The 17075-nt window shown below is 40.7% G+C and overlaps 1 protein-coding gene across 1 annotated transcript in view; it reads left to right on the plus strand.

Annotated features, from left to right (window-relative positions):
• Positions 1-17075, plus strand: part of CHRNA7 (cholinergic receptor nicotinic alpha 7 subunit) — a gene marked incomplete at both ends in the record, with an annotated part of 130057 nt that overhangs the window by 98543 nt on the left and 14439 nt on the right. Inside the window, one exon of the mRNA XM_079699708.1 lies at positions 14821-14900. Coding sequence (XP_079555834.1) covers positions 14821-14900 — 80 coding nt within the window. The remainder of the gene's footprint in view (positions 1-14820; positions 14901-17075) is intronic.

Here is a 17075-nt window from a genome sequence, read left to right on the forward strand (position 1 = left end):
TTAAAGGTCCTATTTCCAAATATATTCACACTGGGGGTTAGGACTTCAACATATGAATTGGGGGAGGTGCAATTCAGCCCATGCAAATAGGTAAAAGTGTGTCTATTCTATCCCTAACTGAAAAGTCTGAGCTCTAATTTTTGTTTTATTGAAATTGGTAATAAACATATTTGTGACTATAATTATTTTAATCTTATATATTTTTCAGATGAAACATGGAATTTTTAAGGTTCTTAAATCCTCTTATTACATTTTGTGAAATTTCTTTCCAAACACTTTATACCAGCTTGGTTCACTTGAAGCACTTCTTGCTTCAGTGTTTTGGTAGAAATACTTAGTATAATTTTAGACAGGAAATATGTAGATTAACTTCTTGAAGATAAAAACAATATTTCTGTTTTATCATTTTTAGATTTTATTTATACTGTAATAGCAAGTGCATACACTTAGTTTACTTAGATTTCATATTTATTCAGATGAATGTTGATCAATTTCTTTACTATCTTCCATCTAAAGGGAAAAGCTCCCATTAAGAAGATTAGCCTGGTCACTTTTCAGCCAGTTACTGGGGAACTTCAGGCATGGACTTGGTGGCCCCACTTATGTGGGAGGTTCCCAAGGTGGCATACATGCCAGGTCAGAGGTTACTGAAATACAGGTAGGCAGAGTGCAAAGTCAGCACCTTTCCCTCTGTGTTTTCTACTCACCTTCACTCACGTTTGAATTTCCACACCTGATTCGCAGTCCTTGTGTGAAAAGTAACCAAGGGCACCAGTGGCAGAAATTCTCCCCTCCCCAGCAGGGTTGGCTAACTTTCTTTTGTTCTCTTTGTTTCATGGCTCTGGAGAGAAAGGGCATCACAGGTTACACAGCTCAGAAATGGAAAACTCACTTTTACTTCATGGACTCATTCACATCCATGAAGTAGGCTGCCTGACCTCTGTGTTGGAGGGACTGCAGGGGCTCTGAGCAGCCCGGGAGGATGGAGGCCAGTGCTTTCCCCACATGGAGCCCTGGGAGCTCAGGCAGTTATCCTGGGTCCTGGGTCACCAAACAACTCCCCTAGGGAGGCAAGGGTGACACCTGGGCCCCACCCTCTTGCCCAGACCAGGTGGGCTGGAACTGACTGCTGTGGAAACACTGCCCTCTCTGAGAAGGGGACTGGAGGAGTATCTCCTTCTCAGTGCAGGAAGGTGAACAGGAAGCTTGCCTGTTTCTGGCTGTGTGGGGGAAGCTCCGTGTCACAATCAGGGGGCTCAGAGACTGAAGATTCATTCCAGTTTTTGGCATCTGGAAGCTGAGATGTGCCCTGTCCAAGCTCCATGGTGGTGCATCAGTGTTTGAACCCTGAGTTTTCTGCCACCTGACAAGCAGCACAAACTACAGTGGTTGGTGTCCAGGAGTGGGGGCTGGAAAGCTGTGAGGGGACAGCCATAGGGCTCTGCTTTTCTCCCCCACTCCCCCTTGTCGTTTCGCTTCCACCAACACCGTGGCTACATCTGTGTCCCCTGAGCTCTCGCTCTATATCACCCTTCATTAGATTTTACAGCAAACATTACAAAGACTGTTAAAGGCAAACAAACATATGCAAATAGATGAGTTGAAAATTAAACTTACAAAACATACATAAATAAATAGCAGCTCCCTTGGAGCAGATATTATCAGACATAACAAACTGCAGATCTGGATCTAAACGTTAGATAATAGGAAATAATAAATAATTTAAATAATTAAATACAATTAAGAATTGAAAATGCAAGAAAAACGCAAAACACTCTTTAAAAAACAGCTTTGAAAAAATCACATAAAATTAATAGAGATGAGAAATATAGGCATCAAAATTAAAAACTCAACTTATCTACAAAACAAATAAACCCACAGACATGAAAAACAAACTTATGGTTACCAAAGGGGAAGGGTGGGGGAGGGATAAATTAGGAGTTTGGGATTAACATATACACACTACAATAAATCAAATAGATAAACAACAAGGACCTACTGTATAGCACAGGGAACTATACTCAATATTTTGTGATAACCTAAAAGGGAAAAGAATCTGAAAAAGAATATATATATATGTATAACTGAATCAGTGTGCTGTACACCTGAAACTAACACAACATTGTAAATCTAACAACATTGTAAAACTAACACAACATTGTAAAACTAACACAACATTTCAGTGAAATAAAAAATTAAAAACTCAGTAGAAGCATTGGGTGTCAGATGAGACATGGTTAAAGGAGTAGAGGTAATTTCCTAAATGAATCATAGCCAGCTAAATAGGTGGAAAATATGAAAGAATGGTGAATGGATGCATTGGTGAATGGTGCTTCTATGTATCAGGTCCTGGTCCAAATGTTTTACATATATTTACAAACTTTTTTGAGAAGGGTACTGTTACTATTTTGCAAGTAAGTCAAAAATAGGAAGAGTCATCAAAATAATAGCACAGTGTGTCTGAGGTCATGCAGAAAGCAGATGTGGACGCATGAACCCCATCCTGGATTGACCCCACACTTAACCTTGTGAGACAGGGCATATGAGTTCCTCTCTTGCGTAGGTGCTCCCACGCGTGGTGGCTGGTATTGTAGAAGGAAATAATAGAACGTGGGAGAAGTGTTAGGAGATGATGTTTCAGAGGAAAGGTAAAATTGTGACCCATATACAGATATAAAAAATGAACACATGCTAAAGAATTTATTTTACTCACAAGACAGGGAACCAGGCAGATGTTAGATCCAATTAAAGGAAAAGTCAAACCAGGACAAATGTATATGAAGTAAAGGAATGTTGAGATGAATTGTAAGTGGACATAAAATGTGTTTACTTACTGGGCGCAGGAAGTCAAATCACCACCAGTGAAATCACTCCCAGACAACACATAATTTATACATCTATACTCTGCTTGCAGCTTACAAAGAGCTTCCAAAGAGCTCAGACGTAGTCCCATGCCTTGCTCAGAGCTGTATGCTTTTAGAGGATGCAGTTTTCCGGTGAAATATGACTTTTTCCCCCAGAAGCCATGTTCCAAAAGAATGGCTGAGAATTTAATAATATTGATGAAAAACATAAATCCTCAGTTTCAGGAGATACAAGAAGTCTGAGGAAAGATAGATAATAAGAAACGGGCACCTAGACAACTTTGCTAAAAGCAGCAGAACGCCCCAAACTAAGGAGATATTGGAAAAAATGAAAGAAAAAAAGATAGTTTGCTACAAAGGGGTGACGATTAGACTGACTGCAGGCCTTTTAGAGGCAACAGTAGAAGCCAGAAAAAAATAAGAGTAACTTTAAATTTTGAGAGAAAATAATCGTCAATGTAGAATTCTGTCCCGGCTAAACCCTTCTTTACATGAGGGGCAAAATCAGGACATTTTCAGGAAAACAAAGACTAAAGAAGTTAACACGAAGAGGTAAACTGCCATGATGAAATACCAGAAATACATGTATTAAAGAAACTACCAGAATATACATTTAGGAACAGGGTATGAGAAGGAATGCAATTGTTAAAAATTCAGGTAAATATAAACAGTTTTGAACATATATAATAATAATGATGAACTTGAGGGTGAAAAACAAAGATTAAAATGATGGAAAATAATAACATGAAAGGCAGTATTTGGTTGGTACTTGGAGGTAAAGCACTTAGTTGGACTTAAGTTGCTCTGTCAGAGCATAGAGCTGTCAGCTTTGAGTAAAGTATACACGTTAAAAATGTAAAAATCGAAACTGTCTATGATACATTGCTAAAGTGGGGAAAAAAAGCAAATTCTAAAGAGTATTGTATGTAAGATCTAAAATTTTGTTTAAAATATCTGTGTGTATGCAGGTGCATTATATACAACTGATGTATCCACATGGATAGAAAAAGGTCAGAAAAAAATGTTAAAGAGGTTACCTCTGAGTTACAAAATTGTGTATAAATTTTATTTTTGTTCCTTCAGTCACCTCATAATTATTGCGTCCCTACCAAGTGTTTTCTGTATTTCCCTTTTTGTAAATATGTTTTATTTCTATAATTAGAAAAGAACAATAAATGTTTGTTTTAAAGGGATAAAAATGTAAGAATAACCATCAGAAGCATAAGAATAATTTTTTAAACTTCCAGACAGGTAAGAAGTGAGTAGGGAAAGAATAAAGAAAATGTGAGAAGCCTAAAGAAATGAGGGAAATGCAATCAACGGAGGGTGAAATAAAAAGCACAGGGCTTCCCTGGTGGCGCAGTGGTTGGGAGTCCGCCTGCTGATGCAGGGGACATGGGTTTGTGTCCCGGTCTGGGAGGATCCCGCATGCCGCGGAGTGGCTGGGCCCGTGGGCCATGGCCGCTGGGCCTGCGCGGCCGGAGCCTGTGTTCCATGGCGCGGGGAAGCCACAGCAGTGAGAGGCCCACATACCGCAAAAAAACCCACAAAAAACCCCACAAAATTAAATAGTAGGAATAAAACCAAACATTGTAACAGACAAGATAAAAGGATTAGGCAGCTAGTTAAAAAGACAGAAATCCCCCAACAATATATTTTCTAAAAATCCAACTGTACACCATTTGTGTATATATATATATATATATATATATATATATGTATATATATATATATATATATACACACATATATGTGTGTGTGTGTGTATACACACACACACACACACACCATTTGGATATATATTTGAACTAAAGCATAAGTACACAAGAGACCAAAAAAAAAAAAGGAAAAAGCTATACTTGACCAACAGGAATAAGATAAAATTAGAATGTCTATGTTTACAACAGGAAAATGCACACACACACACATGCACTCTCATGTGCATGCACACGCTATAAGAAAAAGGTGCAATTAAGGTTAAAGGTCAAGTCATAATGATAAAAAAGAACAATTTCTGAGAATACTTAACAAATTTCACATGTATGCACCTAATAAAATAGCTTTGAAACAAATGAAGAAAAATTGGCAGATAAATCCATAATTGTGGTAGAAGATTTTAATGTACTTTTTTAAAAGTAATTGATAGTTCAAGAAGGAAAAATTGTGTCAGGATTTAGAACTTCATAATTAACAAGCCTCATCTAATGTAGAGAAATAGATACAGACAGACACAGATAGAAAAACAGATGTGTCCTTGTTCTACTAAAAATACGTATCTGGAGAACTAAGTACCCAAATGTGAATTAAAAAAGAAAAAACTTTAGTGTGTGTGAATGTGTGTGTGCATGTGTGTATATATGTAGGGAGAAATCCATAGCCTTAAATGCTTACATTAGGCAAGATTTTAAAACTAAAATTTGTGAATTAATTACCAATCCCAAGAAGTTAGGAAAAAAATAATATTAAGTAAACAGAAGGAAGAATAAAGAAAAGAGTAGAAATGTATTAAATGAGAAAAATAAGATAGAAATCAAGAAGGAATAAGTTGGTTTTTAAAAGAACTAATAAAATGAACACACCTCGGGAATAATTATCAAGAAAGTAAAGAAGAGAGAATATTATGGACAACTTTATGCCATTGAATATGGAAACTTAGCCAGAATTTATTTTTTCTAGAAAAATATAACGTGGTTCTAGACAAAATAGAAAAATAGACAAGATAATTGGACCTATCTACCTATCTATCATCTATCTTTAAAATATGCTTTATTTTTTAGAGCCGTTTTAGATCCCCAGCATAGTTGAGAAGGTTCAGAGATTTCCCACATAGCCCTGCCCCCACAATGCACTGCCTCCCCAATTATGAACACCCTCACCAGAGTGGTATGTTTGTTACAATCGATGAGCCAACATTGCCAAATAATGATCAACCAAAGTCCATAGTTTACACTAAGGGTTCGCTTTTTATGTTGTACATTCTATGGATGTGGACAAATGTATAATGACATGTATCCACCATTATAGTATCATACTAGCTTCACTGCCCTAAAAATCCTCTGTGCTCCTCTCATTTATCCCTCTCTCCCCCCAACTCCTGGAAACCACTGAACTTTACTGTCTCCATAGTTTTGCCTGGTCCAGAATGTCATATAGTTGGAATCATACAGCATGTAGCCCTCAGACTGGCTTCTTTCACTTAGTAGTATGCATTTAAGCTTCCTCCAGGTCTTTTCATGGCTTAATAGCTCATTTCATTTTAAGACTAAATAACATATCATTGTCTGGGTATACCACAGTTTATTTATTTATTCATTCACCTACTCAAGAACATCTTGATTGCTTCAGAGTTTTGGCAATTACGAATAAAGCTGCTTTAAGCATCCATGTGCAGATTTCTGTCTGGACATAAGTTTTCAACTCCTTTGAGTAAACGCCAAGGAGTGTGATTGGTGGATTGTATGGTAAGAGGATGTTTAGTTTTGTAAGAAGCTGCCAAAGTGTCTTTCAAAGTGGCTGTTCCATTTTGCATACCCATCAGTAATGAATGAAGGCTCCTGTTGCTCTACATCCTTGCCAGATGTGGTGTTCTCAGTGTTCTGCATTTTGACCATTTACTAGGTGTGTGGTGGTATCTGGTTGTTTAAATTTGCAATTCCCTAATATCTTCTTTGTTGAGGTGTCCAAGGTTTTTTTGATTGGGTTGTTTTCTTACTGTTAAGTGTCATTTGTATATTTTGGATAGCAGTCTTTATCAGGTATATCTTTTTTCAAATATTTTATACCAGTCTGAAGCTTGCCTTTTCATTCTCTTGATTGATATGTTTTTTAAAAGAAATTCAGAAAAGTGGGTTTTGCAGGCAAGTTCCACCTAGTATACAATATCACTTATGAGCATGTATGTATGCATCTTAACTAGAGTATTAACTCACTAAATCTAGCAAAAATTTTTAAAAAATCATAACAGATTTAGTTTTCTAATGAAAAATAAGTTTTGTTTAACTTTAGAAAAATTCATTCATATAATTCATTCTATCAATATTAACAGAATGAAGGAGAAAAATCATACGATCATCTTGGTAGCTGGGGAAAAATCAGTTGATGGTATTTAATACCCATTTGTGAAATAGAAGAAAACTTGTGTAACCTGATGTAAGGTGTTTACCAAAAGCTCATTTAATGCTGAAACATTACAAGTTTCTATATGTGGAACAAAATAAAGATACCCATTGCCATCACTTAAAAAAATATATCTTAAGAATGATAAGAATCTTAAATAACAAGAAAAGTAAAAGAATGAAATATTAAGGATTAGAAAGGAATAAACTAAATTACCATCATTCATCAACTATATGACTTTTTTCCAGTATTTGCAGGTGTTAAAAAGTATCAATAAATAAATCTAAGACCAAAATAAACGGTGAGTTATATATTTATTTCTGGGAAAACTCAGTATCATAAAGATGTCAGAATTTCCCAAACTAGTCTGTAAATTTAATGTGATTCCAACTAAAGTCTCAACTGGGTCTTCATGGGACTGGACAAGTAGATCCTAGAACTTAACAATGATGAGTAAAGGGCCAAGGATAGGTAAGATAATTTTGAAACAAAAGAACAAAGTTGTCGGAGACTTGCCCTGCCAAATACCAACATTTCCATTAAGTTGTAGTGATTAAGATTATGTTGTACTGGATCAGGAATGGTCCTGTTGATCAAGGAACAATATTGGGAGCCCAGAAACTTGACACAGGCTTTGATAACATTATCCCATATTATTTATAACATTGTTATAATTCATCCAATGTTACATCCAATTGTTGTAATCCATGTTGTATGCCATTTAACATATAAATTGGTAGGTAAAGAAAGGATCTTGAATAGATTCTTCTGGAAGCCTCCTGCTGATACCTAGATGTCTGCCTTCTGGGATCTCTGAAAGGTAGAAACGACCATGAAATTTCAGTTCTGCTCAAGACTTTTTGGTCATGGTCTGTGACAAGCCATCTTGCTATCATTTTAACATGTCCTTAACACATTAGAGTAAAATACAAAACAAAATCAAAATATCCAGAGAAAGGACTTACTACTCTCTTTTGAAATAAAATTAATCTATTCTCTACAGACTTTTTTCCTCTGAAACCTGGGCATCAGCGGTATCTTAACATGTAATTGGCAGCTTTTTTTTTTTGCTGTTACCAATGTATTGTTTTTATTTTTTTATTTTTATTTTTTAACACCTTTATTGGAGTATAATTGCTTTACAATGGTGTGTTAGTTTCTGCTTTATAACAAAGTGAATCAGCTATACATAAACATATATCCCCATATCTCCTCCCTCTTGTGTCTCCCTCCCACCCTCCCTATCCCACCCCTCTAGGTGGTCACAAAGCACTGAGCTGACCTCCCTGTGCTATGCGGCTGCTTCCCACTAACTATCTATTTTACATGTGGTAGTATATATAAGTCCATGCTTTTGTCTCCTTAGTTAGGTTTATTCCTAGGTATTTTATTCTTTTTGTTGCAGTGGTAAATGGGAGTGTTCCCTTAATTTCTCTTTCAGATTTTTCATCATTAGTGTATAAGAATGCAAGAGATTTCTGTGTATTAATTTTGTATCCTGCTACTTTACCAAATTCATTGATTACCTCTAGTAGTTTTCTGGTAGAGTCTTTAGGATTCTCTTTGTATAGTATCATGTCATCTGCAGACAGTGACAGCTTTACTTCTTTTCTGATCTGGATTCCTTTTATTTCTTTTTCTTCTCTGATTGCTGTGGCTAAAACTTCCATAACTACATTGAATAATAGTGGTGAGACTGGGCAACCTTGTCTTGTTTCTGATCTTAGTGGAAATGGTTTCAGTTTTTCACTATTGAGAATGATGTGGGCTGTGGGTTTGTTATATATGGCCTTTATTATGTTAAGTTCCCTCTCTACCTACTTTCTGGAGGGGTTTTTTTTTTATCATAAATGGGTGTTGAATTTTGTCAGTGGCTTTTTCTGCATCTGTTGAGATTATCATATGGTTTTTCTCTTTCAATTTGTTAATGTGGTGTACCACATTGATTGAGTTGCATATATTGAGGAATCCTTGCATTCCTGGGATAAACTCCACTTGATCATGGTGTATGATCCTTTTAATGTGCTGTTGGATTCTGTTTGCTAGTATTTTGTTGAGGATTTTTGCATCTATGTTCATCAGTGATATTGGCCTGTAGTTTTCTTTCTTTGCGACATCTTTGTCTGGTTTTGGTATTGGGGTGATGGTGGCCTTGTAGAATGAGTTTGGGAGTGTTCCTCCCTCTGCTATATTTTGGAAGAGTTTGAAAAGGATAGGTGTTAGCCCTTCTGTAAATGTTTGATAGAATTCGCCTGTGAAGCCATCTGGTCCTGGGGTTTTGTTTTTTGGAAGATTTTTAATCACAGTCTCAACTTCAGTGCTTTTGATTAGTCTGTTTATATTTTCTATTTCTTCCTGGTTCAGTCTCAGAAGGTTGTGCTTTTCTAAAAATTTGTCCATTTCTTCCAGGTTGCCCATTTTATTGGCATATAGTTGCTTGTAGTAATCTCTCGTGGTCCTTTTTATCTCTGCAGTGTCAGTTGTTACTTCTCCTTTTTCATTTCTAATTCTATTGATTTGAGTCTTCTCCCTTTTCTTCTTGATGAGTCTGGCTAATGGTTTATCAATTTTGTTTATCTTCACAAAGAACCAGCTTTTAGTTTTATTGATCTTTGATCCATGGCAGCTTTTATTCCTTAAAAGATTTAAGATAAATGGCACCTTAGATTGACAGTCTTTTGAGATAGATGGGTTTCCTCTTTCTTACTCATTTACTTTTTTTCTTACAATATTTTAAATTTTATTTTATTATTTTTATTGAGATACAATTGATATATATATATATATACAACATTTCATGTTTACCATGTACATTGTGTTGATTTGAGACACATATATATTGCAATATGATTACCATTGTAGCATTAGCTGACACCTCTATTCTCATCACATAATCATTATTTCTTTTTTGTGGTAGAGCAATTAAGATCATTTTCGCCTTTTTTGCTCTTCCCTCTCTCTCTTTCGAGGACCATGTGAGCTCAGAGGGAATGGGTCTGATGCCGCCTGAGACCCTATTCATTACAGTCCTCACCTCATGAGCCCACAGTGTGCTCTAGACAGCAGTGCAGTGTACTTGGGGTTTTTTGCTCAGAGATGGGGGTCAGTGTTGTGGGGCGAGATGAGCAGGGGCTGCACCAAGCTGGGATCGGAGGGCTCTGCTTCCAGGGCCAGGAGCCCTTTCCAGGGCTGGGATCAAGCACTGTGTCAGACCCTGTGGATGGGGAGCAGGAAACAGTCTTAGCCCAGACCACCAGGGTTCACCTGTGTCCCTTGAGCTCTGCCTGCCTGTGCTGCCATTGACGTCTGGAAGCACAGTTTGTAATCCTCCCCTAAGGATGGGCCCTTGGGTCCTACAGGCATAGCCACCAGTGGTTAGCTCTCAAGCCCCTGTACTAGCCTTGCTGCTTGGGACAACATCTCATTTACCCCTGCTCCAGGCAAACCTCACCTTCATGAAGCCTCCCTCAGTCCAGTCTACCTCCAGGTGTGTAATCAGACTACGCTCTCTGCTGAGGACACGCCCACCTTTCCTGGTAGGCTCACAGAACCTGTGAGCCTTCTGCCTATCCTTAGAGCCTGTCCAGATGTCCTCTGCTCCTGACTACTTGACGGATGACGTAGGACCTGCACCTTCAATATTGGGGTTAAATATCCCTCCTCTCCATGGGCACTTCTCAGTGGGAGTGCCCAGAGCTCTTCTCACACCAAGTGCAAGCTCACCTGTCCATCACTACCTGGACGAGGACCAAGGCTGCTGGAGGGAAGAGGTTTTGAAGGGAGTGAAGGGCCACGTGCCAGGGTCGTAAAAAGTTCTGAGGGTGTATCCTGTCCTCTAGTAGTCAAGAAAAAATATGTATGTTTGACTGTTTTCTAACAGTTTAATACAGAAAGTTTCAGGTGCACACCAGCACAGAGAGAAGAGTGAGCTGAGTTCTGTGAACCCACCCAGCCTCCAGGGTGACCAGAATCTGCTGGCTGCAAGACTGTGATACCATGTGGCCTCAAGGTCACTGTCAGCTGGCACCCAATGGACATCACTGATATTGTTGCCTGGCAGGTCCTTGCAGTGGTTTTGGTCACTCATGTTTCACAGGGACTTCATCCCCTGCGTGTTTTCAGACTTAGATTTTAGCAACAGAACCCCTTTCCAAACAAACCTTATCTCCAGCCCTAATGGTTAAAACAGATGAAGTGGTATTAGCACATAATTATTACAAGAGTTTACTTTTATATCATTTACGTATTAAATCAATTTGCCCCTGGGAAAGAACCCTAAAACTTCCACAGTGAGTATTAAGATTTGAATTTTGATAATGATGACAGCGGTACATTTATCTCAATATTCTATTTTGGTTGAACGGTATTCAGAAATCACTGAGTCACACAGGTAAACTGTTGCTAATGGCAACAGATTTTTATCTTGTTTTTACCCATTTGCCTTGTGATCTCAAGAGTCTTTTCAATTAAATTGCTCCAAATCCATGGAGAAAGAGCTGTATGATTTTTTTTTCTTTCAGAATTGAATCACTAACAGATGCCCACAGCCTTTATTATAAATATAAAGATCAGCCAGGACGACACCCAAGCTTAAAATAAGCAAAGCTATGCAAGCATCACACAGTGCTTTCTGCTGTTGCTGCTACGGGGTGGGGGGTGGGGGAAGAGGTGCCAAGGCAGATGCAGGTTCTGTGCTGGAATTGTAGATCCAAATGTGAATTTTTTTAAAAAGAGCAATAATGCAAAAGTGAAATCTTACTGGGTGACTCATTTTCAAGAGTTTCAAATACATGCAGTATTCATGGCAAGAGGAGTTTTAGTTTCACGTCCACCGGAAAAGAAGTTAAATGGGCCACGTGAATTAATACATTGGTAGTGTCTGAAGAGTTAAAATTTTGCAAACAATTATTTGAGTGTTTTTGGACTTTTATTAGCATTTTGAAACACAAGGAAAAGAAAATATTGGAATCAAACATTCGCAGAAATCTGAAGCACCTCCACAGAATCTTGGGGTTCCAGAGAACCTAATTTTAAAAGCAGGGTAAAATCCAGGGTGAGTTTGTGAAGGTCCACATCCTCAGATATTTGGTGCCCAGTCACTGTTTGTGTCTCATTAAGACAGTTGGGTACAGACTGCAGTCAAGCAAAGAATATTTACATCTTGAGCCTTCCTCCTCCTCTCTCTCCCTGAGTGTGTTTGGAAGTCAGGGGGTGGATGTGTCCTTTTTCATCTCAGAGGATTATCTTTTTATTGTAGCTTAGTCTTCCTCCCTTCCTTCTTTCTTTAAGCTTCATCACATTTTTGTTTCATATTCAAACCTTGGCTTTCTTATACAGTTTTTTTCCTGAAGTTTCTGGTGGCTTTTTTTAATGAAAGATTTTTGAAAACAATATGCCCTTAATCAAATCCACGGTGTTTTCCACCCTGTTGTTTCTTCTCTTCATTACTCTGAATCCACTTTACTCTCTTCAGAGACCCCTTATATCTTGCTGTAATTTAGACCCCGCCCCTTTTTCTAGACCCACTACACAGCTCATCATGAAAATTCCTTTTCCAGATCTTTAGGTTTAGTCTGAAAGTTTATTTCTTCTTCCTTAGTATTCACCCTCATTTTTCTGGAGCTGATGCTCAAGTCCATGACCAAGAAAATATACATAAGAAACAAGCTCTCTGGCACCTTAATGTTCTTAAAAACACCTTTCTTTGCCTTCACCTTGGAGGGGTTTCTTTCAGCTCTACAATTTCTCTGTGTGATTTCTCTCCCTCCCACTACCCACCCCTGCCCCCATGTCTCTTCCGCTTCTGTTGAGTGCGTTTCTTTGGCCTTTACTCTGAGGCCCTCATCCTTTCGGTCTTACATTTCATCTCAGTGATTCTTATCAGCCAAACCTCCCACCAATTTATAAAGATGTGTTTCATAGATCATGTTTTAACGTCCATATTGCCATTTGTTTTTCTAAATGCAACATCCTCTTGAATTTTTGTGAGGATATTACTTTTTTAAGAGGTAATTTTTCATTCCTTTCATTGACTGTTTCTTCTTGGATCTTTCTTGTCTCTGTCCTTGTCTTTCACAGCGAAGGCTGTCCTCAGATATCTCATGACGGTGAGTTTCCCCTTCAGAGGATTTTGGGAACAGAAAAGGCTGCAGAGGCTCTGTAGACGTGGGCAGCCCTTAGCAGATGTTCTCCAGTTGCTAAAATGAGGGAAACTTAACTCGAGGTGCTGGCACCTTGATTGGCTGCCTACGTTTTCTTGAGGCTGTTTACTTTTTTATTCACCTGTAGGGCGACATTTTTTTTTTTTAACATCTTTATTTGAGTATAATTGCTTTACAATGGCTTTATAACAAAGTGAATCAGCTATACATATACATATGTTCCCATATCTCTTCCCTCTTGCGTCTCCCTCCCACCCTCCCTATCCCACCCCTCTAGGTGGTCACAAAGCACCGAGCTGATCTCCCTGTGCTATGTGGCCGCTTCCCACTAGCTAACTATTTTATATTTGGTAGTGTATATATGTCCATGCCACCTTCTTACTTCATCCTAGCTTACCCTTCCCACTCCCCGTGTCCTCAAGTCCATTCACTACATCTGACATTTTAAGGATATGTTTTAATCAGGCATGGTAAAATGCAGACACAGAAATGACTGTCAGGATCAGGAAGGAAGGAAGTTTATCTTACAGTTCCCTGAAAATAGGAGCCATGCTTGCCGTACAGGGCCACACAGGGAAGCACCAGGGATGGTCAGGAGGCAGAGGGCGTGAGGGGAAAATGTGGTCAAAAGCCTTTATTGTGGTTTCCATGGAATGGAGCTGTTGAGGCAGGGTAAGCAGGGCTAGGACCGGGAATGCCTTCAGCAGGCTTGGGTACATATGGCCTGTCCCTGTTTGGTACCTGGTCCTGGGGTGATTAGGGCAGGTGGATGGTGGCCAGGAGGGTGAGAGCTCCATAAAAGAGATGGTGGGGGTGTGGGCTCTGGATTGGTTGCTTTCCATTTGAGCAAGTTGTTTGCTGTCTCTAGGAATTGGCTGACCTGGGGGGTGGGGTGGGGGTGGGAATAGTCCCTCCAGGATCAGCAAGGCCCCAGATGTCAAAGTGTCAGAACACAGAAAATGAAAGACCTGGATAATAAGGGCTGTTGGTCTTAATTGTTTTTCCTTTCCGTTTTGTGTGCCCCCTTTAACCAGGTTGGTAACTCCTGGCTGTAGGAGGTTCTAACCATGGGCAGGGGGTGGGGCTGGAGTGCGTTCTTCTACACTTGAACCTAATTCTTCTGTTTCCACCTGTTCTCCTTCCTGTCATCACTAATCCTGGAGCCCCGTACTCCTTGGGGCTGCCCAGCTCCCCCATGCACCTGCAGCCTCAGTCACTCAAGATGGATTTCTCAAATACCAACTGAGCTTTAGACCCATTCAAGGGGCTGGAACTAGAGCCTTGAACACAGTGGGTCCAAATCCCACCCTTAAGGGCTGATAGAGGGGTGCTCTATCAGCCCACTCTTTATCTCCTGCAGATAGATTGAAATGCCTCATCTGCCAATGTCCTCCTAAGTTGTCTTCAGGTTTCATTTTTGCTAAGAGCTTTGTTTTATATGCATATGGAAAAAATCGGCATCCCTATGAAACGGAGGTGGGCATTGGTCTCTTCCCCCTGTGCTCTGGGAAGACCTTCCAGGTCAGCCACAGGTGGGGCTTTCAGACCGCCGCTGGCTGCCCCAACTGCAAGCAGCAGCCCCTCTCAGAGCTGCTCAGACTGCAGGAATAACTGCCCTAAGGGCATGGGGAACCCACTGCCCAGCCGGGCTGGCTCACGGATCCTTCTCCTGTTTCCAGTGCTGATGAGCGGTTTGACGCCACGTTCCACACCAATGTGTTAGTGAATTCTTCTGGGCACTGCCAGTACATCCCTCCAGGTAAGTGCTGCTCCCTTTGTCCCCTGCAGTTAGACAGCATGAAGGAGGTTGGGGTGCCCGACAGTTCCCTCAGGGGCAGCGGCTGGCTCTGAGCTCTGAGCATCTTTAGCCTCCATGCACGCCCAGCCCTCCTGACTTCTTCTCCTCTGTGCTTGCATGTATTCCCTGAGCGTGGCAATGCCGTCTTCCTCTTTTTTGTCTTGGGATCATGGCTTAAGCTGTCTTTGCCAACACATGTCCTCTGTCCTTATTGTCTGTCCTGTGTTCTTTAAAGTTCATCCACAACTAAAACAAGTCTCCGTTGTCAAGTCATTTCTGTTCTCCTTATAGCCTGCAAGCCAACCTCCAGGTCATTTCCTCCTCACAGCCTGCGTTTTCCTTCCCACTGCGCTTGGTACCTGGGTATGTGCTGCCCTCCAGTGTCGGGGTGAGATGGTGACCTTGCTGGGCTGGCTTCTTGTGTGCGTGCATTAAAGCCCACCTGCGTGTTAGAGGTGAGAGCAGGTGGTTTCCAAGGGACTCATCAGTGATTTCTTCCTGAAAGAGCTTCTCTCCTTCTCAGGCAGCTGATGGGTAACTGCTGGGGTTGAATCTCCTCCCATCATTCCTGTCAGTTCACAGGGCCCTGGGCTACTTGTGAGTGATCCGTGCCATGGGAAACCCAGACTTCGTGCCCTCAAGATATTAACAGATTTTTTTAAATCTTCTAGATGATTTTTCACATGTTCTTTTCCAGGGTTATTTCCCCACTGCAACTGTTTGTTTAACTTCCTGTTCCCAGGCAGCCTGCAGCCACCTCCCCCCTCACCACCAACACCTATACCACACACAGACACACACACACGTGCACACACACACGTACACACGTCACCCACTAACGCCATACATACACACCACACATATAGACACATCACACAAAAAACATACCACACACTATGCACACACACACCACACACTCTCACAGACACACACACACACACACCCTCCAACAGTCAGCCCCATCTTGTGCCCTTGGATTCATCTCACAGCTCACAGCAAAGCTGGCTTTGCCTCCTGGGTTGTTGTTTACATGCTCTTTCTCATTAGCAGAGGATAAGAGTCCCGAGGGCAGGATCTGTGTTTATTCCCATTAGAACCACCCTCGTCAACCAGCGGCCTGGCCCACATGTAGGTAAACGAACGCATCAGGGATTGAACCTGTCACAGGCAGATACCATCCATTGTTGTCTGAGGAGATGGAAGGACTCCAGACTTTCAGGTTTTTTGTCTTAAACCTTGTGCTTCCTTGCTTCCTCCTCAGCCCCTCCTCTCCTCCCCCAGGCCACGCAAGCCTTCCTCCTAACAAAGACCTCGGGGATGGGTCTTCCATCACTGGTACACTCTTTTACACCAGGACTAGAAGTTACAGCTTCTCTCATGAGAACTATTTTGGAAAACGACCTCCAGCAGTCATCAGCGTAGAAGAATACTGGGCTACGGGTTGTTTTGAAGGCTGAGGCTATTTTCAGCCACAGGAGCAGTACTCCTGACCCCAGAGCCCTCTGTGCAGCAGCCACTTTGGGGCCAGTTCCTACATCCCAGCCTCCATGGCCCCTGGAGTCTGTCAGGAGGGCACATTGAGCTTTGACTGTGGGTCTCTCCTACTCTGGTCTAGAGAGTGTGGGGTTGTCTGGTTCAGGGCAGCAAGACTGCGCCTGGGATCGCGTAGACCTGAACTGGGAAGCTGCTCTGCTTCAGCAACTAAACGGGCAAAAGATGCTTCAGATGCAAGCTTTGAAATAGCAAATGACTTATTAGGAAAAGACTTCTTTCCCTTGTCATATTTTTATTTTTTAATAGCATTATTGAAGTATAAGTTACATATTATACAATTGACCCATCTTAAGTGCACGATTCAATGATTTTTAGTAAATTCACAGAGTTGTACGACCACGACTGCAATCTAGTTCTAGAACATTTTCCATCACTCCCCAAAGATCCCTTTTGCCTGTTTGCGGTTAATCCCCACCCTCACTGCCGGCCCGAGGCAACCACTGACCTGCTTTCTGCCTCTAGAGAGTCTCTTTTTCTGGTCATTTGACAGTGTCATTTTCTACCAGCAGTGAGAGTTTTGGGGGATTCACCCCATTAATGGGAGGGCAGTGTCTATAATGACTTCCAGATTCTTGCGGACAT

The sequence above is a fragment of the Hyperoodon ampullatus genome (genome assembly GCF_949752795.1).
Source record: "Hyperoodon ampullatus genome assembly, chromosome: 3".
In the NCBI taxonomy this organism is placed as follows: domain Eukaryota; kingdom Metazoa; phylum Chordata; class Mammalia; order Artiodactyla; family Ziphiidae; genus Hyperoodon; species Hyperoodon ampullatus.